The sequence below is a fragment of the Pseudorca crassidens genome, chromosome 9 (genome assembly GCF_039906515.1).
Source record: "Pseudorca crassidens isolate mPseCra1 chromosome 9, mPseCra1.hap1, whole genome shotgun sequence".
Classification (NCBI taxonomy): Eukaryota; Metazoa; Chordata; class Mammalia; order Artiodactyla; family Delphinidae; genus Pseudorca; species Pseudorca crassidens.
Genome location: NC_090304.1, coordinates 83265564 through 83287883, shown reverse-complemented (window position 1 = coordinate 83287883; position 22320 = coordinate 83265564). Strand labels below are relative to the sequence as shown.

Here is a 22320-nt window from a genome sequence, read left to right as displayed (position 1 = left end):
TAGGAATGTACATATCAATAATTACCTTAAACGTGAATGGATTAAAAGCTCCAACCAAAAGACACAGGCTCACTGAATGGATACAAAAACAAGACCCATATATATGCTGTCTACAAGCAACCCACTTCAGACCTAGGGACACATACAGACTGAAAGTGTGGGGATGGAAAAAGATATTCCATGCAAATGGAAATCAAAAGAAAGCTGGAGTAGTAATACTCATATCAGATAAATAGACTTGAAAATAAAGAATGTTACAAGAAACAAGGAAGGACACTACATAATGATCAAGGGATCAATCCAACAAGAAGATATAACAGTAATAAACATATCTCCACCCCCCATAGGAGCACCTCGATACATAAGGCAAATGTTGACAGCTATAAAAGAGGAAATTGACAGTGACACAATAATAGTGGGGAACTTTAACACCTCACTTACACCAATGGGCAGATCATCCAAACAGAAAATTAATAAGGAAACACAAGCTTTAAATGACACAATAGGCCAGAGATTTAATTAATATTTATAGGACATTCCATCCCAAAACAGCAGATTACACTTTCTTCTCAAATGCGCATGGAATATTCTTCAGGATAGATCACATCTTGGGTCACAAATCAAGCCTCAGTAAATTTAAGAAAATGGAAATCATATCAAGCATCTTTTCTGACCACAATGCTGTGAAGTTATAAATCACTTCCAGGGAAAAACAAGTAAAAAACACAAACACATGGAGGCTAAAGAATACATTAATAAATAACCAAGAGATCACTGAGGAAATCAAAGAAGAAACCAAAACATACCTAGAGACAAATGACAAGGAAAACAAGACAATCCACAACATATTGAGTGCAGCAAAAGCAGTTCTCAGAGGGAAGTTTATAGCAATACAATCCTACTTCAAGAAACAACAAACTACTCAAATAAACAATCTAACTTTACACTGAAAAGAACTAGAGAAAGAAGAACAAACAAAACCCAAAGTTAGTAGAAGGAAAGAAATCATAAAATCAGAGCAGAAATAAATGAAATAGAAACAAAGAAAACAATAGCAAAGATCAATAAAACTAAAAGTTGAAAAAAAAACCAACTAAAAGCTGGTATTTTGAGAAGAAAAACAAAATTGATAAATCATTAGCCAGACTCATCAAGAAAAAGAGGAAGAGGACTCAAAACAATAAGATTAGAAAGGAAAAGGAGAAGTTACAACAGACACTGCAGAAATACAAAGCATCCTCAGAGACTACTACAAGCAACTGAATGCCAATAAAATGGACAACCTGGAAGAAATGGACACATTCTTAGAAAGGAATAAGCTTCCAAGACTGAACCAGGGAGGAACAGAGCAATCGCAAGTAATGAAATTGAAACTGTGATTAAATATCTTCCAACAAACAAAAGTCCAGGACCAAATGGCTTCACAGGTGAATTCTATCAAACATTTAGAGACGAGCTAACACTCATCCTTCTCAAAGTCTCCCAAAAAATTTCAGAGGAAGGAACACTCCCAAACTCATTCTATGAGGTCACCATCACCATGATACCAAAACCAGACAAAGATACTATAAAAAAAGAAAATTATAGACCAATATCACTGATGAATATAGATGCAAACATCCTCAACAAATGCTAGCAAACAGAATCCAACAACAAATTAAAAGGATCATACACCATGATCAAGTGAGATTTAACCAAAGAGTGCAAGGATTCTTCAATATATGCAAATCAATCAATGTGATGCAGCATATTAACAAATTGAAGAAGAAAAAATATATGATCATCTCAATAGATGCAGAGAAAGCTTTTGACAAAATTTAACACCCATTTATGATAAAAACTCTCCAGAAAGTGGGATTAGGGGGAACCTACCTCAATCTAATAAAGGTCATACAGAACAAACCCACAGCAAACATCATTCTCAATGGTGAAAAACTGAAAGCATTTCCTCTAGGATCAGGAAAAAGACAAGGATGTCCACTCTCACCACTATTATTCAACATAGTTCTGGAAGTCCTAGTCATAGCAATCAGAGAAGAAAAAGATTAAAAGGAATACAAATTGGAAAAGAAGAATTAGAACTGTCACTTTTTTCAGATTACATGATACTATACATAAAGAATCCTAAAGATGGCACCAGAAAGTTACTAGAGCTAATCAATGAATTTGGTAATGTTGCAGGATACAAAATTAATGCACAGAAATCTCTGGCATTCCTATACACTAATGATGAAATATCTGAAAGGAAAATTAAGGAAACCCTCCCATTTACCACGGCAACAAAAAGAATAAAATACCTAGGAATAAACCTACCGAGGGAGACAAAAGACCAGTATGCAGAAAACTATAAGACATGGATGAAAGAAATTAAAGATGATACAAACAGATGGAGAGATATATCATGTTCTTGGATTGGAATAATCAACACTGTGCAAATGACTATACTACCCAAAGCAATCTACAGATTCAGTGCAATCCTTATCAAATTACCAATGGCATTTTTTACAGAACTAGAACAAAAAAATCTTAACATTTGTATGGAGACACAAAAGACCCTGAATAGCAAAAGTGGTCTTGATGAAAAAAAACGGAGCTGGAGGAATCAGACTCCCTGACTTCAGACTATATTACAAAGCTACAGTAATTAAGACAGTATGGTACTGGCACAAAAAACAGAAATATAGATGAATGGAACAGGATAGAAAGCCCAGAGGTAAACCCACAAACCTATGGTCAACTAATCTATGACAAAAGAGGTAAGGATATAGAGAAAAGACAGTGTCTTCAATAAGTGGTGCTGGGAAAACTGGACAGCTACATATAAAAGAATGAAGTTAGAATAGTCCCTACAGGGACTTCTGGGAAGATGGCGGAAGAGTAAGATGCGGAGATCACCATCCTACCCACAGATACACCAGAAATACATCTACACGTGGAACAACTCCTACAGGACATGTACTGAACGCTGGCAGAAGGCCTCAGACCTCCCAAAAGGGAAGAAATTCCCCATACAGCTGGGTAGGGAAAAATTAAAAAAACAATAAACAGAGACAAAAGAATAGGGACGGGACCTGCACCAGTGGGAGGGAGCTGTGAAGGAGGAAAGCTTTCCACATACTAGGAAGCCCCTTCATGGGTGGAGACTGCAGGTGGCAGAGGGGGAAGCTTCAGAGCTGCGGAGGAGAGCACAGCAACAGGGGTGTGGAGGGCAAAGTGGAGAGATTCCCGCACAGAGGATCGGTGTCGACCGGCACTCACCAGCCCAAGAGGCTTGTCTGCTCACCCACTGGGGCAGGCGGGGCTGGGAGCTGAGGCTCAGGCTTCCCTCAGAGCACAGGGAGAGGACTGGGGTTGGCAGCATGAACACAGCCTGCAGGGGGTTAGTGCACCACGGCTAGCCGGGAGGGAGTCCGGGGAAACGTCTGGACCTGCCGAAGAGGCAAGAGACATTTTCTTCTTTCTTGGTTTCCTGGTGTGTGAGGAGAGGGGATTAAGAGCGCTGCTTAAAGGAGCTCCAGAGATGGGCGTGAGCCGCGGCTAACATCATGGACCCCAGAGACGGGCATGAGATGCTACGGCTGCTGCTGCCACCACCAAGAAGCCTGTGTGTGAGCACAGGTCACTATCCACACCTCCCTTCAGGGGAGCCTGTGCAGCTCGCCACTGCCAGGGTCCCGGGATCCAGGGACACCTTCCCTGGGAGAACGCATGGCGCACCTCAGGCTGGTGCAAAGTCCTGCTGGCCTCTGTTGCAGCAGGATCGCCCTGCATCCACAACCCCTCCCTTCCCCCAACTTGAGTGAGCCAGAGCTCTCGAGTCAGCTGCTCCTTTAACCCTGTCCTGTCTGAGCAAAGAACAGACACCCTCTGGTGACCTACATACACAGGCGGGGCCAAATCCAAAGCTGAGCCCGGGGAGCTGTGTGAACAAAGAAGAGAAAGGGAGATCTCTCCCAGCAGTCTCAGGAGCGGTGGATTAAATCTCCACAATCAACTTGATGTACCCTGCATCTGTGGAATACATGAATAGACAATGAATCATCCCAAAATGAAGAGGTGGACTTTGAGAGCAAGATTTATTATTTTTACCCCTTTTCCTCTATTTGTGAGTGTGTATGTGTATGCTTCTGTGTGAGATTTTGTCTGTAAAACTTTGCTTTCACCATTTGCCCTAGGGTTCTATCCTACCGTTTTTTTTTTAAATTTTTTCTTAATAATTATTTTTTATTTTAATAACTTTATTTTATTTTATCTTACTTTATTTTCTTTTCTTTTACGCTCTTTCTTTTTTTCTTTCTTTCTACTTTTTCTCCCTTTTATGCTGAGCCGTGTGGATGAAAGGCTCATGTTGTTGCAACCAGGAGTCTGTGCTGTGCCTCTGAGGTGGGAGAGCCAAATTCAGGACACTGGTCCACAAGACAACTCCCAGCTCCACGTAATATCAAATGGTGAAAATCTCCCAGAGATCTCCATCTCAACACTGACACCCAGCTTCACTCAATGACCAGCAAGCTACAGTGCTGGACACTCTATGCCAAACAACTAGCAAGATAGGAAAACAACCCCACCCATTAGCAGAGAGGCTGCCTAAAAACATAATAAATCCACAGACACCCCGAAACACACCACCAGATGTGGACCTGCCCACCAGAAAGACAAGATCCAGCCTCATCCACCAGAACACAGGCACTAGTCCCCTCCACCGGAAACCTACACAACACACTGAACAAACTTTAGCCACTGAGGAAAGACATCAAAAACAACAGAAACTACGAACCTGCAGCCTGTAAAAAGGAGACCCCAAACACAGTAAGATAAGCAAATGAGAAGACAGAAAAACACATAGCAGATGAAGGAGAAAGATAAAAACCCACCAGACCTAACAAAAGAAGAGGAAATAGGCAGTCTACTTGAAAAAGAATTCAGAATAATGATAGTAAAGATGATCCAAAATCTTGGAAATAGAATAGAGAAAATGTAAGAAACATTTAACAAGGACCTAAAGAACTAAAGATGAAACAAGCAATGATGAACAAGACAATAAATGAAATTTAAAATGCTCTAGAAGGGATCAATAGCAGAATAACTGAGGCAGAAAAACGGATAAGTGACCTGGAAGATAAAATAGTAGAAATAACTACTGCAGAGCAGAATAAAGAAAAAAGAATGAAAATAATTGAGGACAGTCTCAGAGAACTGTGGGACAATATTAAATGCACCAATATTCGAATTATAGGGGTTCCAGAAGAAGAAGAGAAAAAGAAAGGGACTGAGAAAATATTTGAAGAGATTATAGTTGAAAACTTCCCTAATATGGGAAAGGAAATAGTTAATCAAGTCCAGGAAGCACAGAGAGTCCCATACAGGATAAATCCAAGGAGAAACACGCCAAGACACATATTAATCAAACTGTCAAAAATTAAATACAAAGAAAATATATTAAAAGCAGCAAGGGAAAAACAACAAATAACTCACAAGGGAATCCCCATAAGGTTAACAGCTGATCTTTCAGCAGAAACTCTGCAAGCCAGAAGGGACTGGCAGGACATATTTAAAGTGATGAAGGAAAAAATCTACAACCAAGATTACTCTACCCAGCAAGGATCTCATTCAGATTTGATGGAGAAATTAAAATCTTTACAGACAAGCAAAAGCTGAGAGAGTTCAGCACCACAAAAACAGCTTTACAACAAATGTTAAAGGGTCTTCTCTAGTCAAGAAACACAAGACAAGGAGAAGATCTACAATGACAAACCAAAACAATTAAGAAAATGGGAATAGGAACATACATATCGATAATTGCCTTAAATGTAAATGGATTAAATGCTCCCACCAAAAGACACAGAGTGGCTGAATGGATCAAAAACAAGACCAATATATATGCTGTCTACAAGAGACCCACTTCAGACCTAGAAATACATACAGACTGAAAGTAAGGGGGTGGAAAAAGATATTCCATGCACATGGAAACCAAAGGAAAGCTGGAGGAGCAAATCTCATATCAGACAAAATAGACTTTAAAATAAAGCCTATGAGAAGAGACAAAGAAGGACACCAAATAATGATCAAGGGATCGATCCAAGAAGAAGATATAACAATTGTAAATATTTAAACACCCAAAATAGGAGCACCTCAATACATAAGGCAAAAACTAACAGCCATAAAAGGAGAAATTGACAGTAACACATACATAGTAGGGGACTTTAACACCCCACTTTCACCCATGGACAGATCATCCAAAATGAAAATAAATAAGGAAACACAAACTTTAACTGATACATTCAACAAGATGGACTTAATTGATATTTATAGGACACTCCATCCAAAAACAACAGAATACACATTTTTCTCAAGTGCTCATGGAACATTCTCCAGGATAGATCATATCTTGGGTCACAAATCAAGCCTTGGTAAATTTAAGAAAATTGAAATTGTATCAAGTATCATTTCTGACCACAATGCCATGAGACTAGATATCAATTACAGGAAAAGATCTGTAAAAAATACAAACACATGGAGGCTAAACAATACACTACTTGATAATGAAGTGACCACTGAAGAAATCAAAGAGGAAATAAAAAAAATACCTAGAAACAAATGACAATGGAGACAAAATGACCCAAAACTTGTGGGATGCAGCAAAAGCAGTTTTAAGGGGGAAGTTTATAGCAATACAAGCCCATCTTAAGAAGCAGGAAACATCTAGAATAAACAACCTAACCTTGCACCTCAAGCAATTAGAGTAAGAAGAACAAAAAAACCCCAAAGCTACCAGAAGGAAAGAAATCATAAAAATCAGATCAGAAATAAATGAAAAAGAAATGAAGGAAACAATAGCAAAGATCAATAAAACTAAAAGCTGGTTCTCTGAGAAGATAAACAAAATAGATAAACCACTAGCCAGACTCATCAAGAAAAAAAGGGAGAAGACTCAAATCAATAGAATTAGAAATGAAAAAGGAGAGGTAACAACTGACACTGCAGAAATAAAAGAGATCATGAGAGATTACTACAAGCAACTCTATGCCAATAAAATGGACAATCTGGAAGAAATGGACAAATTCTTAGAAATGCACAACCTGCCAAGACTGAATCAGGAAGAAATAGAAAATATGAACAGACCAATCATAAGCACTGAAATTGAAACTGTGATTAAAAATCTTCCAACAAAGAAAAGCCCAGGACCAGATGGCTTCACAGGCGAATTCTATCAAACATTTAGAGAAGAGCTAACACCTATCCTTCTCAAACTCTTCCAAAATATAGCAGAGGGAGGAACACTCCCAAACTCCTTCTACGAGGCCACCATCACCTTGATACCAAAACCAGACAAGGATGTCACAAAGAAAGAAAACTACAGACCAATATCACTGATGATCATAGATGCAAAAATCCTCAACAAAATACTAGCAAACAGAATCCAACAGCACATTAAAAGGATCATACACCATGATCAAGTGGGGTTTATTCCAGGAATGCAAGGATTCTTCAATATACGCAAATCTATCAATGTGATACACCATATTAAAAAACTGAAGGAGAAAAACCATAGGGTCATCTCAATAGATGCAGAGAAAGCTTTTGACAAAATTCAACACCCATTTATGATAAAAACCCTGCAGAAAGTAGGCATAGAGGGAACTTTCCTCAACATAATAAAGGCCATATATGACAAGCCCATAGCAAACATCATCCTCAATGGTGAAAAACTGAAAGCATTTCCACTAAGATCAGGAACAAGACAAGGTTGCCCACTCTCACGTCTCTTATTCAACATAGTTTTGGAAGTTTTAGCCACAGCAATCAGAGAAGAAAAGGAAATAAAAGGAATCCAAATCGGAAAACAAGAAGTAAAACTGTCACTGTTTGCAGATGACATGATCCTATACATAGAGAATCCTAAAGATGCTACCAGAAAACTACTAGAGCTAATCAATGAATTTGGTAAAGTGGCAGGATACAAAATTAATGCACAGAAATCTCTGGCATTCCTATATACTAATGATGAAAAATCTGAAAGTGAAATCAAGAAACCACTCCCATTTACCACTGCAGCAAAAATAAAATATCTAGGAATAAACCTACCTAAGGAGACAAAAGACCTGTATGCAGCAAATTATAAGACACTGATGAAAGAAATTAAAGATGATACAAATAGATGGAGAGGTATACCATGTTCTTGGATTCTTGGAAGAATCAACATTGTGTAAATGACTCTACTACCCAAAGCAATCTACATATTCAATGCAATACCTATCAAACTACCACTGGAATTTTTCACAGAAATAGAACAAAAAATTTCACAATTTGTATGGAAACACAATAGACCCTGATAACCAAAGCAATCTTGAGAATGAAAAACGGAGCTGGAAGAATCAGGCCCCCAGTCTTCAGACTATTCTACAAAGCTACAGTAATCAAGACAGTATGGTACTGGAACAAAAACAAAAATATAGATCAATGGAACAGGATAGAAAGCCCAGAGATCAACCCACGCACATATGGTCACCTTATCTTTGATAAAGGTGGCAGGAATATACAGTGGAGAAAGGATAGCCTCTTCAATAAGTGGTGTTGGGAAAACTGGACAGGTACATGTAAAAGTATGAGATTATAACACTCCTTAACACCATACACAAAAATAAGCTCAAAATGGATTAAAGACCTAAATATAAGGCCAGATACTCTCAAAATCTTAGAGGAAAACAGGCAGAACACTCTATGACATAAATCACAGCAAGATCCTTTTTGATCCACCTCCTAGAGAAATGGAAATAAAAACAAAAATAAACAAATGGGACCTAATGAAACTTCAAAGCTTTTACACAGCAAAGGCAACATAAACAAGACCAAAAGACAACCCTCAGAATGGGAGAAAATATTTTCAAATGAAGCAACTGACAAAAGATTAATCTCCAAAATTTACAAGACTTCATGCAGCTCAATAACAAAAAACAAAAAAAACAATCCAAAAATGGGCAGAAGACCTAAACAGACATTTCCTGAGAGAAGATATAGAGATTGCCAACAAACACATGAAAGAATGCTCAACATCATTAATCATTAGAGAAATGCAAATCAAAACTACAATGAGATATTATGTCACACTAGTCAGAATGGCCATCATCAAAAAATCTAGAAACAATAAATGCTGGAGAGGGTGTGGAGAAAAGGGAACACTCTTGCACTGCTGTTGGGAATGTGAATTGGTACAGTCTCTATGGAGAACAGTATGGAAGTTCCTTAAAAAACTACAAATAGAACTACCACATGACCCAGCAATCCCACTACTGGGCATATACCCTGGGGAAACCATAATTCAAAAAGAGTCATGTGCCAAAATGTTCATTGCAGCTCTGTTTACAACAGCCAGGAGATGGAAACAACCTAAGTGTCCATCATCGGATGAATGGATAAAGAAGATGTGGCACGTATATACAATGGAACATTACTCAGTCATAAAAAGAAGTGAAATTGATTTATTTGTAGTGAGGTGGATGGACCTAGAGTCTGTCATACAGAGTGAAGTAAATCAGAAAGAGAAAGACAAATACCATATGCTAACACATATATATGGAATCTAAGAAAACAAATTGTAATGAAGAATCTAGGGGTAAGATGGGAATAAAGACACAGACCTACTAGAGAATGGAGTTGAGGATATGGGGAGGAGAAAGGGTAAGCTGTGACAAGGTGAGAGAGTGACATGGACATATATACACTACCAAACGTAAAATAAATAGCTAGTGGGAAGCAGACACATAGCACAGGGAGATCAGCTCGGTGCATTCTGAACACCTGGATGGGTGGGATAGGGAAGTTGGGAGGGAGGGAGATGCAAGAGGGAGGAGATATGGGTACATATGTATATGTATAACTGATTCACTTTGTTATGAAGCAGAAACTAAGACACCATTGTAAAGCGATTATACTCCAATAAAGATGTAAAAAAAAAAAAAAGAATACTCCCTAACACCATACACAAAAATAAACTCAAAATGCATTAGAGACCTAAATGTAAGACCAGACACTTAAACTCTTAGAGGAAAACTTAGGAAGAACACTCTGACATAAATCACAGGAAGATCTTTTTTGATCCATATCCTAGAGTAATGGAAATGAAAAGAAAAATGAAAAAATGGGAGCTATAGAAACTTAAAGGCTTTTGCACAGCAAAGGAAAGTACAAACAAGATGAAAAGACAGCCCTCAGAATGGGATAAATATTTGCAAATGAATCAATGGACAAAGGATTAATCTCTAAAATATATAAACACCTCATGCAGCTCAATATTAATAAAACAAACAACCCAATCGAAAAATGGGCAGAAGACCTAAATAGACATTTCTCCAAAGAAGACACATAGTTGGCCAAGATGCACATGAAAAGCTGCTCAAAATCACTAATTATTATAGTAATGCAAATCAAAACTACACTGAGGTATCACCTCACACCAATTAGAATGGGCATCATTAGAAAATCTACAAACATTAAATTCTGGAGAGGGTGTGGAGAAAAGGGAACCCCCTTGTATTGTTGGTTGGAATGTAAATTGATACAGCCTCTATGGAGAACTCTATGGAGGTTCCTTAATATAACTAAAAGTAGAATTACTATATGAACCAGCAATCCCACTACTGGGCATATACCCAGAGAAAACCATAATTCAAAAAGACACACATACTCCAATGTTCATTGCAGCAGTATTTACAATAGCCAGGACATGGAAGCAACCTAAATGCACATTGACAGATGAATGGATAAAGAAGATATGGTACATATATACAATGGAATATTACTCATCCAGAAAAAGGAATGAAATTGAGTCATTTGTAGAGATGTGGATGGATCTAGTGACTGTCATACAGAGTGAAGTGTCAGAAAGAGAAAAACAAATATTGTATATTAACACATATATGTGGAACCTAGAAAAATGGTACAGATCAACCAGTTTGCAGGGCAGAAATTGAGACACAGATGTAGAGAACAAGTGTATAGACATCAAGGGGGGACGTGGCGGGGGTGGGTGGTGGTTGTAGTGTGATGAATTGGGAGATTGGGATTGACATATATACACTAATATGTATGAAATGGATAACTAATAAGAACCTGCTATATAAAAAAATAAAATTAAATTAAAAAATAAATAAATAACTAAATAAATATAAAAATAAAAAAAGAAAAATAGTGGTGAGAGAAGACATCCTCATGTTAAATGAAAAGCTTTCAGCTTTTCAACATTAGATATGATGTTAGATGTGGGCTTGTCATACATGGCCTTTTTTATAGTGCAGTATGTTCCTTCTATACTCAGGTTCTTGAGATTTTTTTATCATGAAATGATGTGAATTATGTCAAAAGCTTTTTCTGCCTCTATTGAGATGATCATATGATTTTTATTCTTTTTGTAATGTGGTGCCATCACATTGGTCAATTCGCTGATATCAAACCATCCTTGCATCTCTGGGCAAATCCCTCTTGATCTTGATATGATCTTCGTTCCATCCTTTTAATGTACTGTTTAATTTGGTTTGTTAATATTTTGTAGAGGATTTTGTATCTATGTTCAACAATCAGTCTGAAATTTACTTTTTTTGTAGTGTCATTGTCTGGCTTTGGTATCAGTGTAATGTTGGCCTTGAAAGTAAATTTGGAAGTGTTCTCTCTGCTTCTATTTATTGGAATAATTTTAAAAGTTTTGGTAATTATTCTTGTTTAAAGGTTTGGTAGAAATTATCCATGAAGCCATATGGTCCTTGACTTTTTTGTGGAGGAGTGATTTGGTTACTGATTCAAACTACTCTCTTGTTATTGATTAGTTCAGATTTTCCTTTTAATTATAATTCATGCTTGATATGTTTTATGCTTCTAGGTATTTATTCATTTCTTCTAGGGTATATAATTTGTCAGTATTATTGTTCATAGTAGTTTCTTATGATCTTTAGTATTTCTGTGGTATTAGCTGCAATTGATCTTCTTACCTTTATGATTTTTAAAAGTTTTCTTTTTCCTTTGTCTAGTTAAAGATTTGTCAATTTTGTTTATCTTTTAAAACTACCTTCATCGATATTTTCTATTGTCTTTTTAGTCTCTATTTCATTTATCTCCACTTTGATCTTTGTTATTTCCTTCCCTCACCTAAATTTGAGCTTAGTTTTTTCTCATTTTTCTAGTTCCTTGAGGTACAAAGTTCTTTATTTGATTTCTCTATTTTTATTTAATGTTGGCATCTATTTCTATAAACTTCCCTTTTAGAACTGCTTTAGGTGTATTCCATATGTTCTGGCATGGTATGTTTCCATTTCCAATTGCATTTGTCTCAAGGTACTTTTTTATTTCACTCTTGATTTCTTTTGACCCAATGGTTGTCAGGAGCCTTTGGCTAATCTCCACATATTTGTAGATTCTCCAGTTTTTTTCTTGTAATTAATTTCTAGTTTCACACCACTGTGGTCATGTGGATGCATGTCCCATTGGCTTTTGGACCTAGGTGTTTTTGAGGGGCTCTCTCTTGAGTGGCAGCCTTAAAAACTGAGGTGTTAAACATGTGGTCCAAGTCCTTTGCTCTTCATGTAGAAGCTGAGGGTTGGGGATTCCCTTCCAATTGTATGGCACTATGCTGGGAGTAGTGTTTATGGAAAGAGTGTGCCTCACCCTTTCCAACCCATTTCTGTGTGGGTGTTTGCTCAGCTGCCTGATGTGTAGGAGTCATTCAGTTAGTTTCTGGATTTTTCTCAGAGGAATTGCTCTGTATGTGTGTCTGTGGAAGGAAGGGAGTTTAGGAGCTTCCCTTGTCTCCATCATAATCCCTCCAACTAAATCAGTCTTTTCTACTTCATATGTTGTTACTTAGTCGTTATATAGATGACTTGAATGTGATGCCATCTACTAGGGCTGTTTAATACAGGCTGTTATACCCATTAGGATATTATAACTATTAATTCTTTTAATTTTGTATTGGTTTGTCAATGTCAGCAATTCCGTTCTGGCATGATAATCTGTAACATATTGTCTTTTTTCTTCCTTCTGAATTCCATTGTTTGGAAAGAATAGATGGTATTAAAACCTTCTATTTGCTAGAGTCTCCTTGTATAATGTCATTGTGACATTATAAGTCACATCAATAAATGTCTCTCTTTTTCTCTTATGGTGATTAATATCAGGATATATTTGCTTTAAGATTTATAGTTTTATAAAATATTTTGAAACATCCAGACTACAGGCCTACTAAAAGCAATGGAAAAAACAGGTAAAAATTTCTCAGTATTTTCATGATAATATTAAGTAACAAAATTATACTTTATTCAAGAAACACAATACAATAAAACTTTAGAGTTTACTGATGTATTTTAATATCTCAACTCCATAGTGAAACCTAGTTCACTAAAGACTTAAAATTCCTGTCTCAAAGTATGATGGCCCACTTGCCACATGAAAAGAGTGGATGAATATGAATCTGTTTTGTAGCATTGTGTTCTTTCCATGCTTTGAGTGCAAGATCCTCACCAAAGAAATATGTGGTGGGAAAAGAGGAAAAGGAGAACACATTCTTAACTTCTCTAGGATAAACCACTTTTGAGATCAAGCCCTTAGGGAAGATATGATACTGCCCTTTTTATCAGGGTACTCTGATAAATCAAGGAGAATGGCCCTCTGCATGGTCAGTTTTCCCCCGCACTTGCAAAGTTAACAAGAAATACTTGAGCCTTGCCAAGAAATCTAAAAGGACTTGACTTACACCTTTAAGAATTTTATACTAATGCCTGTATGTTGTACAAACAATAAACATCTATATATATGTGAAAAGTTGACAGTATTAAAATAATTTGGATTACTCCCAACAAAAGACTTTCTTAAATAGCCATTTCAAACTTGTTTTTCATAAAATTAAAAAACATGGGTCATCAATTTTAATCATTCTTGTAATACATCTAAGTATTGACAATCTTCATCCATAGAGTAGCACATTTATCATTCACACAGACAAAAGGCCATTATCTAATTTGTCAAGTAATATCATAGTAAAACAAACATTATAATTAGCTTTAAAGGTCACTATGGCAGATATCAAGCTTATCTGCACCAAAATATATTGAATTAGAAATATGATCACTGTGATTAATGAAATACAATTGTTTTTAAGGAAAGACAAGAAAAATTTAACAAAATTTTTCCACCATTTGAGCTACCACCTCCTCCCCTTTAGTGTTCAGTGTGCATCTGCATTATACATTAATATATTACCTAGATTCTCTTAGATGACCAGGAATGCCTACTCACAAAAAAAAAGAAAGAAAGAAAGAAAGAAAAAGAAGCAATTTCCTACTGGCACCAGCAAGCTAACTACTTAGGAGATTAGGAGATAACATTCCTCTCTCAATCCTGTAAGGGGTCACAATGACCCACTATTGCCTTGTTGGACTATGTAAACTGTCAATATGTTACTTTGATTCATAACCCTTTATCTCAAAAAATTATGTTTTGACCTCTAAGTTGTGCAGAAAATCTCGTTGCTTTGACCTCTAATGGGCAGAACAGTCCTCAGAGCTTTCTGAAAGACTAACTAGCAGGTTATAATCCTCAGGTAGGCCTAAATAAAATTTTCCATTTCTTTCTTAGATTGACCATTAATTTTTTTGTGGACACATAAGAGTACTATCCTATGTGTTATAAAAAGCTTAGTAAGTAATATAGTTTAATAATAGAGCACTATTTCAAGGCACAGTTAACATAATCTTGAATGTCTGAGCAATTCTTATGAAAAATAGAAAATAAAGAGTTCTTACCAAGTTTGCAATGATATAATGGTAGCCTTTAACATGCTTTCCAACACTCACAATCTGTGAAGATATAAGGAAATATGAGAAAACCAATTTAACTTTACTGAATGATCATATTTTTAAAAACAGAATTTTAACTATTCTAGCATAATGCCATGTGGAAACATGTTGAGAAAATGATATCGTTTCTCTTATGAAAGTGATTTATCCTAATTATAAGAAATTCATAAGCCACACTAAAAATTAAGTGGTTGAAGTAAAAAAAAAAACAAAAACCCTGTAATTTCAATCCCACTGTATAAATGACCAATCATTTCATTATATCTTGTTCAGAAAACTACTATGCTATAATCCCCTCAAAGAGAATGACAATGTTATGAGACAAACCAATAGTTTACATATATTTCTAAAAAAGAATACTTTAACATAAGAAAGAAAATTATTTTGGTTCAAAGAATTTAGATGTACTTAATTTATTGATGATTTATAAGAATTCATGATAGACTGTTAGGTGCCTCAACTGGTGAGAATCATTTTCTATGAGTAGATTGGATCGTTGTCCTGAAAAGCAGGTAAGATTTTTCTAGGCAAAATCTCTGTTTTTAGATACCTCTGATACCACAGAATACCTAGGTAATTCTCACTTTCCTATGGATATAGCAATATTTTATTATGATAAAAAGAATAAGGACAGGGGACCTTGAAGATGGCGGAAGAGTAAGATGCGGAGATCACCTTCCTCCCCACAGATACACCAGAAATACATCTACACGTGGAACAACTCCTACAGAACACCTACTGAACGCTGGCAGAAGACCTCAGACCTCCCAAAAGGCAAGAAACTCCCCACGTACCTGGGTAGGGCAAAAGAAAAAAAAAGAAAAAACAGAGACAAAAGAATAGGGACGGCACCTGCACCAGTGGGAGGGAGCTGTGAAGGAGGAAAAGTTTCCACACACTAGGAAGCCCCTTCGCGGGCGGAGACTGCGGGGGGCGGAGGGGGGAGCTTCGGAGCCGCGGAGGAGTGCACAGCAATGGGTGCGGAGGGCAAAGCGGGGAGATTCCCGCACAGAGGATCGGTGCCGACCCGCACTCACCAGCCTGAAAGGCTTGTCTGCTCACCCGCGGCGGGGCTGCGAGCTGAGGCTGGAGCGCAGGGAGAGGACTGGGATTGGCGGCTTGAACATAGCCTGAAGGGGTTAGTGCACCACGGCTAGCTGGGAGGGAGTCCGGGGAAAAGTCTGCACCTGCCGAAGAGGCAAGAGACTTTTTCTTCCCTTTTTGTTTCCTGGTGCGTGAGGAGAGGGGTTTAAGAACGCTGCTTAAAGGAGCTCCAGAGACGGGCGCGAGCCGCGGCTAAAAGCGCGAACCCCAGAGACGGGCGCGAGCCGCGGCTGAAAGCGCGGACCCCAGAGACGGGCGGGAGACGATAAGGCTGCTGCTGCCGCCACCGAGGGGCCTGTGTGCGAGCACAGGTCACTCTCCACACCGCTCTTCCGCGGATCCTGTGCAGCCCGCCACTGCCAGGTTCCCGGGATCCAGGGACAACTTCCCCGGGAGAACGCACAGCGGGCCTCAGGCTGGTGCAAAGTCACGCCGGCCTTTGCCGCCGCAGGCCCGCCCCGCACGCCGTGCCCCTCCCGCCCCGCCGGCCTGAGTGCGCCAGAGCCCCCGAATCAGCGGCTCTTTTAACCCCGCCCTGTCTGAGCAAAAAACAGACGCCCTCCAGCGACCTACACGCAGTGGCAGGGCCAAATCCAAAGCTGAGCCCCTGGAAGCTGTGAGAACAAAGAAGAGAAAGGGAAATCTCTCCCAGCAGCCTCAGAAGCAGCGGATTAAAGCTCCACAATCAACTTGATATACCCTGCATCTGTGGAATACCTGAATAGACAACCAATCATCCCAAATTAAGGAAGTAGACTTTAGGAGCAAGATCTATGATTTTTTTCCCTTTTCCTCTTTTTGTGAATGTATATGTGTATACTTCTGTGTGAGATCTTGTCTGTATAGTCTTGCTTCCACCATTTGTCCTAGGGTTCTATCCGTCCATGGTTTTTTTTAAAAATGTTTTTTCTTAATAATCAATTTTAATTTTAATAATGTTATTATACTTTACCTTCTTTCTTTCTTTCTTTCTTTCTTTCTTTCTTTCTTTCTTTCTTTCTTTCTTTCTTTCTTTCTTTCTTTCTTTCTTTCTTTCTTTCTTTCCTTCCTTCCTTCCTTCCTTCCTTCCTTCCCTCCTTTAGACAACGAATCATCCCAAATTGAGGAGGTGGTCTCTGACAGCAAGATTTATGATTTTTCCCCATTTACCTCTTTTAGTGAGGGTGTATGTGTATGCTTCTCTGTAAGATTTTGTCTGTATAGCTTTGCTTCCAACATTTGTCCTAAGGTTCTATCTGTCCTTTTTTTTTTTCTAAATAAGAATTTTTTAATTCAATAATTTTATTATACTTTATTTTATTTTTACTGTATCTTCTTTCTTTCTGTCTTTTTTCCTTCTTTCCCTCCTTCCTTCCTCCCTCCCTCCCTCCCTCCTTTCTTTCCTTCTTTCCTTCTTTGCTTCTTTCTTTCTTTCTTCCTTCCTTCCTTCCCTCCTTTCCTTCTTTCTTTCCTCATACTTCTACTAATTCCCTCTACTTTTTCTCCCTTTTATTCTGAGCCATGTGGATGAAAAGCTCTTGGTGCTCCAGCCAGGAGTCAGGGCTCTGCCTCTGAGGTAGGAGAGCCAACTTCAGGACACTGGTCAACAAGAGACCTCCCAGCTCCACATAATATCAAACGGCGAAAATCTCCCAGAGACCTCCATCTTAACACCAGCACCCAGCTTCACTCAATGACCAGCAAGCTACAGTGCTGGACAACCTATGCCAAACAACTAGCAAGACAGGAACACAACCCCACCCATTAGCAGAGAGGCTGCCTAAAATAATAATAAGGCCACAGACACCCCAAACACACCACCAGACGTGAACCTGCCCACTAGAGAGACAAGATCCAGCCTCATCCACCACAACACAGGCACTAGTCCCCTCCACCAGGAAACCTACACAACCCACTGAACCAACCTTAGCCACTGGGGAAAGACATCAAAAACAGCAGGAACTACGAACCTGCAGCCTGCAAAAAGGAGACCCCAAACACAGTAAGATAAGCAAAATGAGAAGACAGAAAAACACACAGCAGATAAAGGAGCAAGATAAAAATGCACCAGACCTAACAAATGAAGAGGAAATAGGCAGCTTACCTGAAAAAGAATTCAGAATAATGATAGTAAGGATGATCCGAAATCTTGGAGATAGAATGGACAATAGAATGGACAAAATGCAAGAATTAGTTAACAAGGACCTAGAAGAACTAAAGATGAAACAAGCAACGATGAACAACACAATAAATGAAATTAAAAGTACTCTAGATGGGATCAATAGCAGAATAACTGAGGCAGAAGAACGGATAAGTGACCTGGAAGATAAAATAGTGGAAATAACTACTGCAGAGCAGAATAAAGAAAAAAGAATGAAAAGAACTGAGGACAGTCTCAGAGACCTCTGAGACAACATTAAATGCACCAACATTTGAATTATAGGGGTTCCAGAAGAAGAAGAGAAAAAGAAAGGGACTGAGAAGATATTTGAAGAGATTATAGTTGAAAACTTCCCTAATATGGGAAAGGAAATAGTTAATCAAGTCCAGGAAGCACAGAGAGTCCCATACAGGATAAATACAAGGAGAAATACACCAAGACACATATTAATCAAACTGTCAAAACTTAAATACAAAGAAAGCATATTAAAAGCAGCAAGGGAAAAACAACAAATGACACATAAGGGAATCCCCATAAGGTTAACAGCTGATCTCTCAGCAGAAACCCTACAAGCCAGAAGGGAGTGGCAGGACATACTGAAAGTGATGAAGGAGAAAAACCTGCAGCCAAGACTACTCTACCCAGCAAGGATCTCATTCAGATTTGATGGAGAAATTAAAACCTTTACAGACAAGTAAAAGCTGAGAGAGTTCAGCACCACCAAACCAGCTTTACAACAAATGCTAAAGGATCTTCTCTAGGCAAGAAACACAAGAGAAGGAAAAGACCTATAATAACGAACCCAAAACAATTTAGAAAATGGGAATAGGAACATACATATCAATAATTACCTTAAATGTAAATGGACTAAATGCTCCCACCAAAAGACACAGATTAACTGAATGGATACAAAAACAAGACCCATATATATGCTGTCTACAAGAGACCCACTTCAGACCTAGAGACACATACAGACTGAAAGTAAGGGGATGGAAAAAGATATTCCATGCAAATGGAAACCAAAAGAAAGCTGGAGTAGCAATTCTCATATCAGACAAAATAGACTTTAAAATAAGGACTATTAAAAGAGACAAAGAAGGACACTACATAATGATCAAGGGATCGATCCAAGAAGAAGATATAACAATTGTAAATATTTATGCACCCAAAATAGGAGCACCTCAATACATAAGGCAAATACTAAAAGCCATAATAGGGGAAATCGACAGTAACACATTCATAGTAGGGGACTTGAACACTCCACTTTCACCTATGGACAGATCATCCAAAATGAAAATAAATAAGGAAACACAAACTTTAAATGATACATTAAACGAGATGGACTTAATTGATATTTATAGGACACTCCATCCAAAAACAACAGAATACACATTTTTCTCAAGTGCTCATGGAACATTCTCCAGGATAGATCATATCTTGGGTCACAAATCAAGCCTTGGTAAATTTAAGAAAATTGAAATTGTATCAAGTATCTTTTCTGACCACAATGCCATGAGACTAGATATCAATTACAGGAAAAGATCTGTAAAAAATACAAACACATGGAGGCTAAACAATACACTACTTGATAATGAAGTGATCACTGAAGAAATCAAAGAGGAAATAAAAAAATACCTAGAAACAAATGACAATGGAGACAAAACGACCCAAAACTTGTGGGATGCAGCAAAAGCAGTTCTAAGGGGGAAGTTTATAGCAATACAAGCCCACCTTAAGAAGCAGGAAACATCTAGAATAAACAACCTAACCTTGCACCTCAAGCAATTAGAGAAAGAAGAACAAAAAAACCCCAAAGCTAGCAGAAGGAAAGAAATCATAAAAATCAGATCAGAAATAAATGAAAAAGAAATGAAGGAAACAATAGCAAAGATCAATAAAACTAAAAGCTGGTTCTCTGAGAAGATAAACAAAATAGATAAACCACTAGCCAGACTCATCAAGAAAAAAAGGGAGAAGACTCAAATCAATAGAATTAGAAATGAAAAAGGAGAGGTAACAACTGACACTGCAGAAATAAAAGAGATCATGAGAGATTACTACAAGCAACTCTATGCCAATAAAATGGACAATCTGGAAGAAATGGACAAATTCTTAGAAATGCACAACCTGCCAAGACTGAATCAGGAAGAAATAGAAAATATGAACAGACCAATCACAAGCACTGAAATTGAAACTGTGATTAAAAATCTTCCAACAAAGAAAAGCCCAGGACCAGATGGCTTCACAGGCGAATTCTATCATTTAGAGAAGAGCTAACACCTATCCTTCTCAAACTCTTCCAAAATATAGCAGAGGGAGGAACACTCCCAAACTCCTTCTACGAGGCCACCATCACCTTGATACCAAAACCAGACAAGGATGTCACAAAGAAAGAAAACTACAGACCAATATCACTGATGAACATAGATGCAAAAATCCTCAACAAAATACTAGCAAACAGAATCCAACAGCACATTAAAAGGATCATACACCATGATCAAGTGGGGTTTATTCCAGGAATGCAAGGATTCTTCAATATAGGCAAATCTATCAATGTGATAAACCATATTAACAAATTGAAGAAGAAAAACCACATGATCATCTCAATAGATGCAGAGAAAGCTTTTGACAAAATTCAACACCCATTTATGATAAAAACCCTGCAGAAAGTAGGCATAGAGGGAACTTTCCTCAACATAATAAAGGCCATATATGACAAGCCCATAGCAAACATCATCCTCAATGGTGAAAAACTGAAAGCATTTCCACTAAGATCAGGAACAAGACAAGGTTGCCCACTCTCACGTCTCTTATTCAACATAGTTTTGGAAGTTTTAGCCACAGCAATCAGAGAAGAAAAGGAAATAAAAGGAATCCAAATCGGAAAACAAGAAGTAAAACTGTCACTGTTTGCAGATGACATGATCCTATACATAGAGAATCCTAAAGATGCTACCAGAAAACTACTAGAGCTAATCAATGAATTTGGTAAAGTGGCAGGATACAAAATTAATGCACAGAAATCTCTGGCATTCCTATATACTAATGATGAAAAATCTGAAAGTGAAATCAAGAAAACACTCCCATTTACCATTGCAACAAAAAGAATAAAATATCTAGGAATAAACCTACCTAAGGAGAAGAAAGACCTGTATGCAGCAAATTATAAGACACTGATGAAAGAAATTAAAGATGATACAAATAGATGGAGAGGTATACCATGTTCTTGGATTGGAAGAATCAACATTGTGAAAATGACTCTACTACCTAAAGCAATCTATAGATTCAATGCAATCCCTATCAAACTACCACTGGTATTTTTCACAGAACTAGAACAAAAAATTTTGCAATTTGTATGGAAACACAAAAGACCCCGAATAGCCAAAGCAATCTTGAGAACGAAAAAAGGAACTGGAGGAATCAGGCTCCCTGACTTCAGACTATACTACAAAGCTACAGTTATCAAGATCAATGGAACAGGATAGAAAGCCCAGAGATAAACCCACGCACATATGGACACCTTATCTTTGATAAAGGTGGCAGGAATGTACAGTGGAGAAAGGACAGCCTCTTCAATAAGTGGTGCTGGGAAAACTGGACAGGTACATGTAAAAGTATGAGATTAGATCACTCCCTAACACCATACACAAAAATAAGCTCAAAATGGATTAAAGACCTAAATGTAAGGCCAGAAACTATCAAACTCTTAGAGGAAAACATAGGCAGAACACTCTATGACATAAATCACAGCAAGATCCTTTCTGACCCACCTCCTGGAGTAATGGAAATAAAAACAAAAATAAACAAATGGGACCTAATGAAACTTCAAAGCTTTTGCACAGCAAAGGAAACCATAAACAAGACCAAAAGACAACCCTCAGAATGGGAGAAAATATTTGCAAATGAAGCAACCGACAAAGGATTAATCTCCAAAATTTACAAGCAGCTCATGCAGCTCAATAACAAAAAAACAAACAACCCAATCCAAAAATGGGCAGAAGACCTAAATAGACATTTCTCCAAAGAAGATATACAGACTGCCAACAAACACATGAAAGAATGCTCAACATCATTAATCATTAGAGAAATGCAAATCAAAACTACAATGAGATATCATCTCACACCAGTCAGAATGGCCATCATCAAAAAATCTAAAAACAATAAATGCTGGAGAGGGTGTGGAGAAAAGGGAACACTCTTGCACTGCTGTTGGGAATGTGAATTGGTTCAGCCACT

At 37.8% G+C, this 22320-nt stretch overlaps 1 protein-coding gene across 14 annotated transcripts in view; it reads right to left on the bottom strand.

Moving 5' to 3' along the window:
- The window catches only part of GRIA4 (glutamate ionotropic receptor AMPA type subunit 4), a 515605-nt gene that overhangs the window by 127220 nt on the left and 366065 nt on the right, over positions 1-22320 (bottom strand). For 13 of the 14 annotated variants that reach the window (XR_010946265.1, XR_010946264.1, XR_010946266.1 and 10 more), the window contains one exon: positions 14787-14840. The exons of the other annotated variant lie outside the window; for it this stretch is intronic. Coding sequence is in view for 10 of the 13 variants with exons in the window: in XM_067750879.1 (XP_067606980.1) it covers positions 14787-14840 (54 nt within the window). In the remaining 3 variants the exon portion in view is untranslated. The remainder of the gene's footprint in view (positions 1-14786; positions 14841-22320) is intronic. 14 annotated transcript variants of the gene reach the window in all.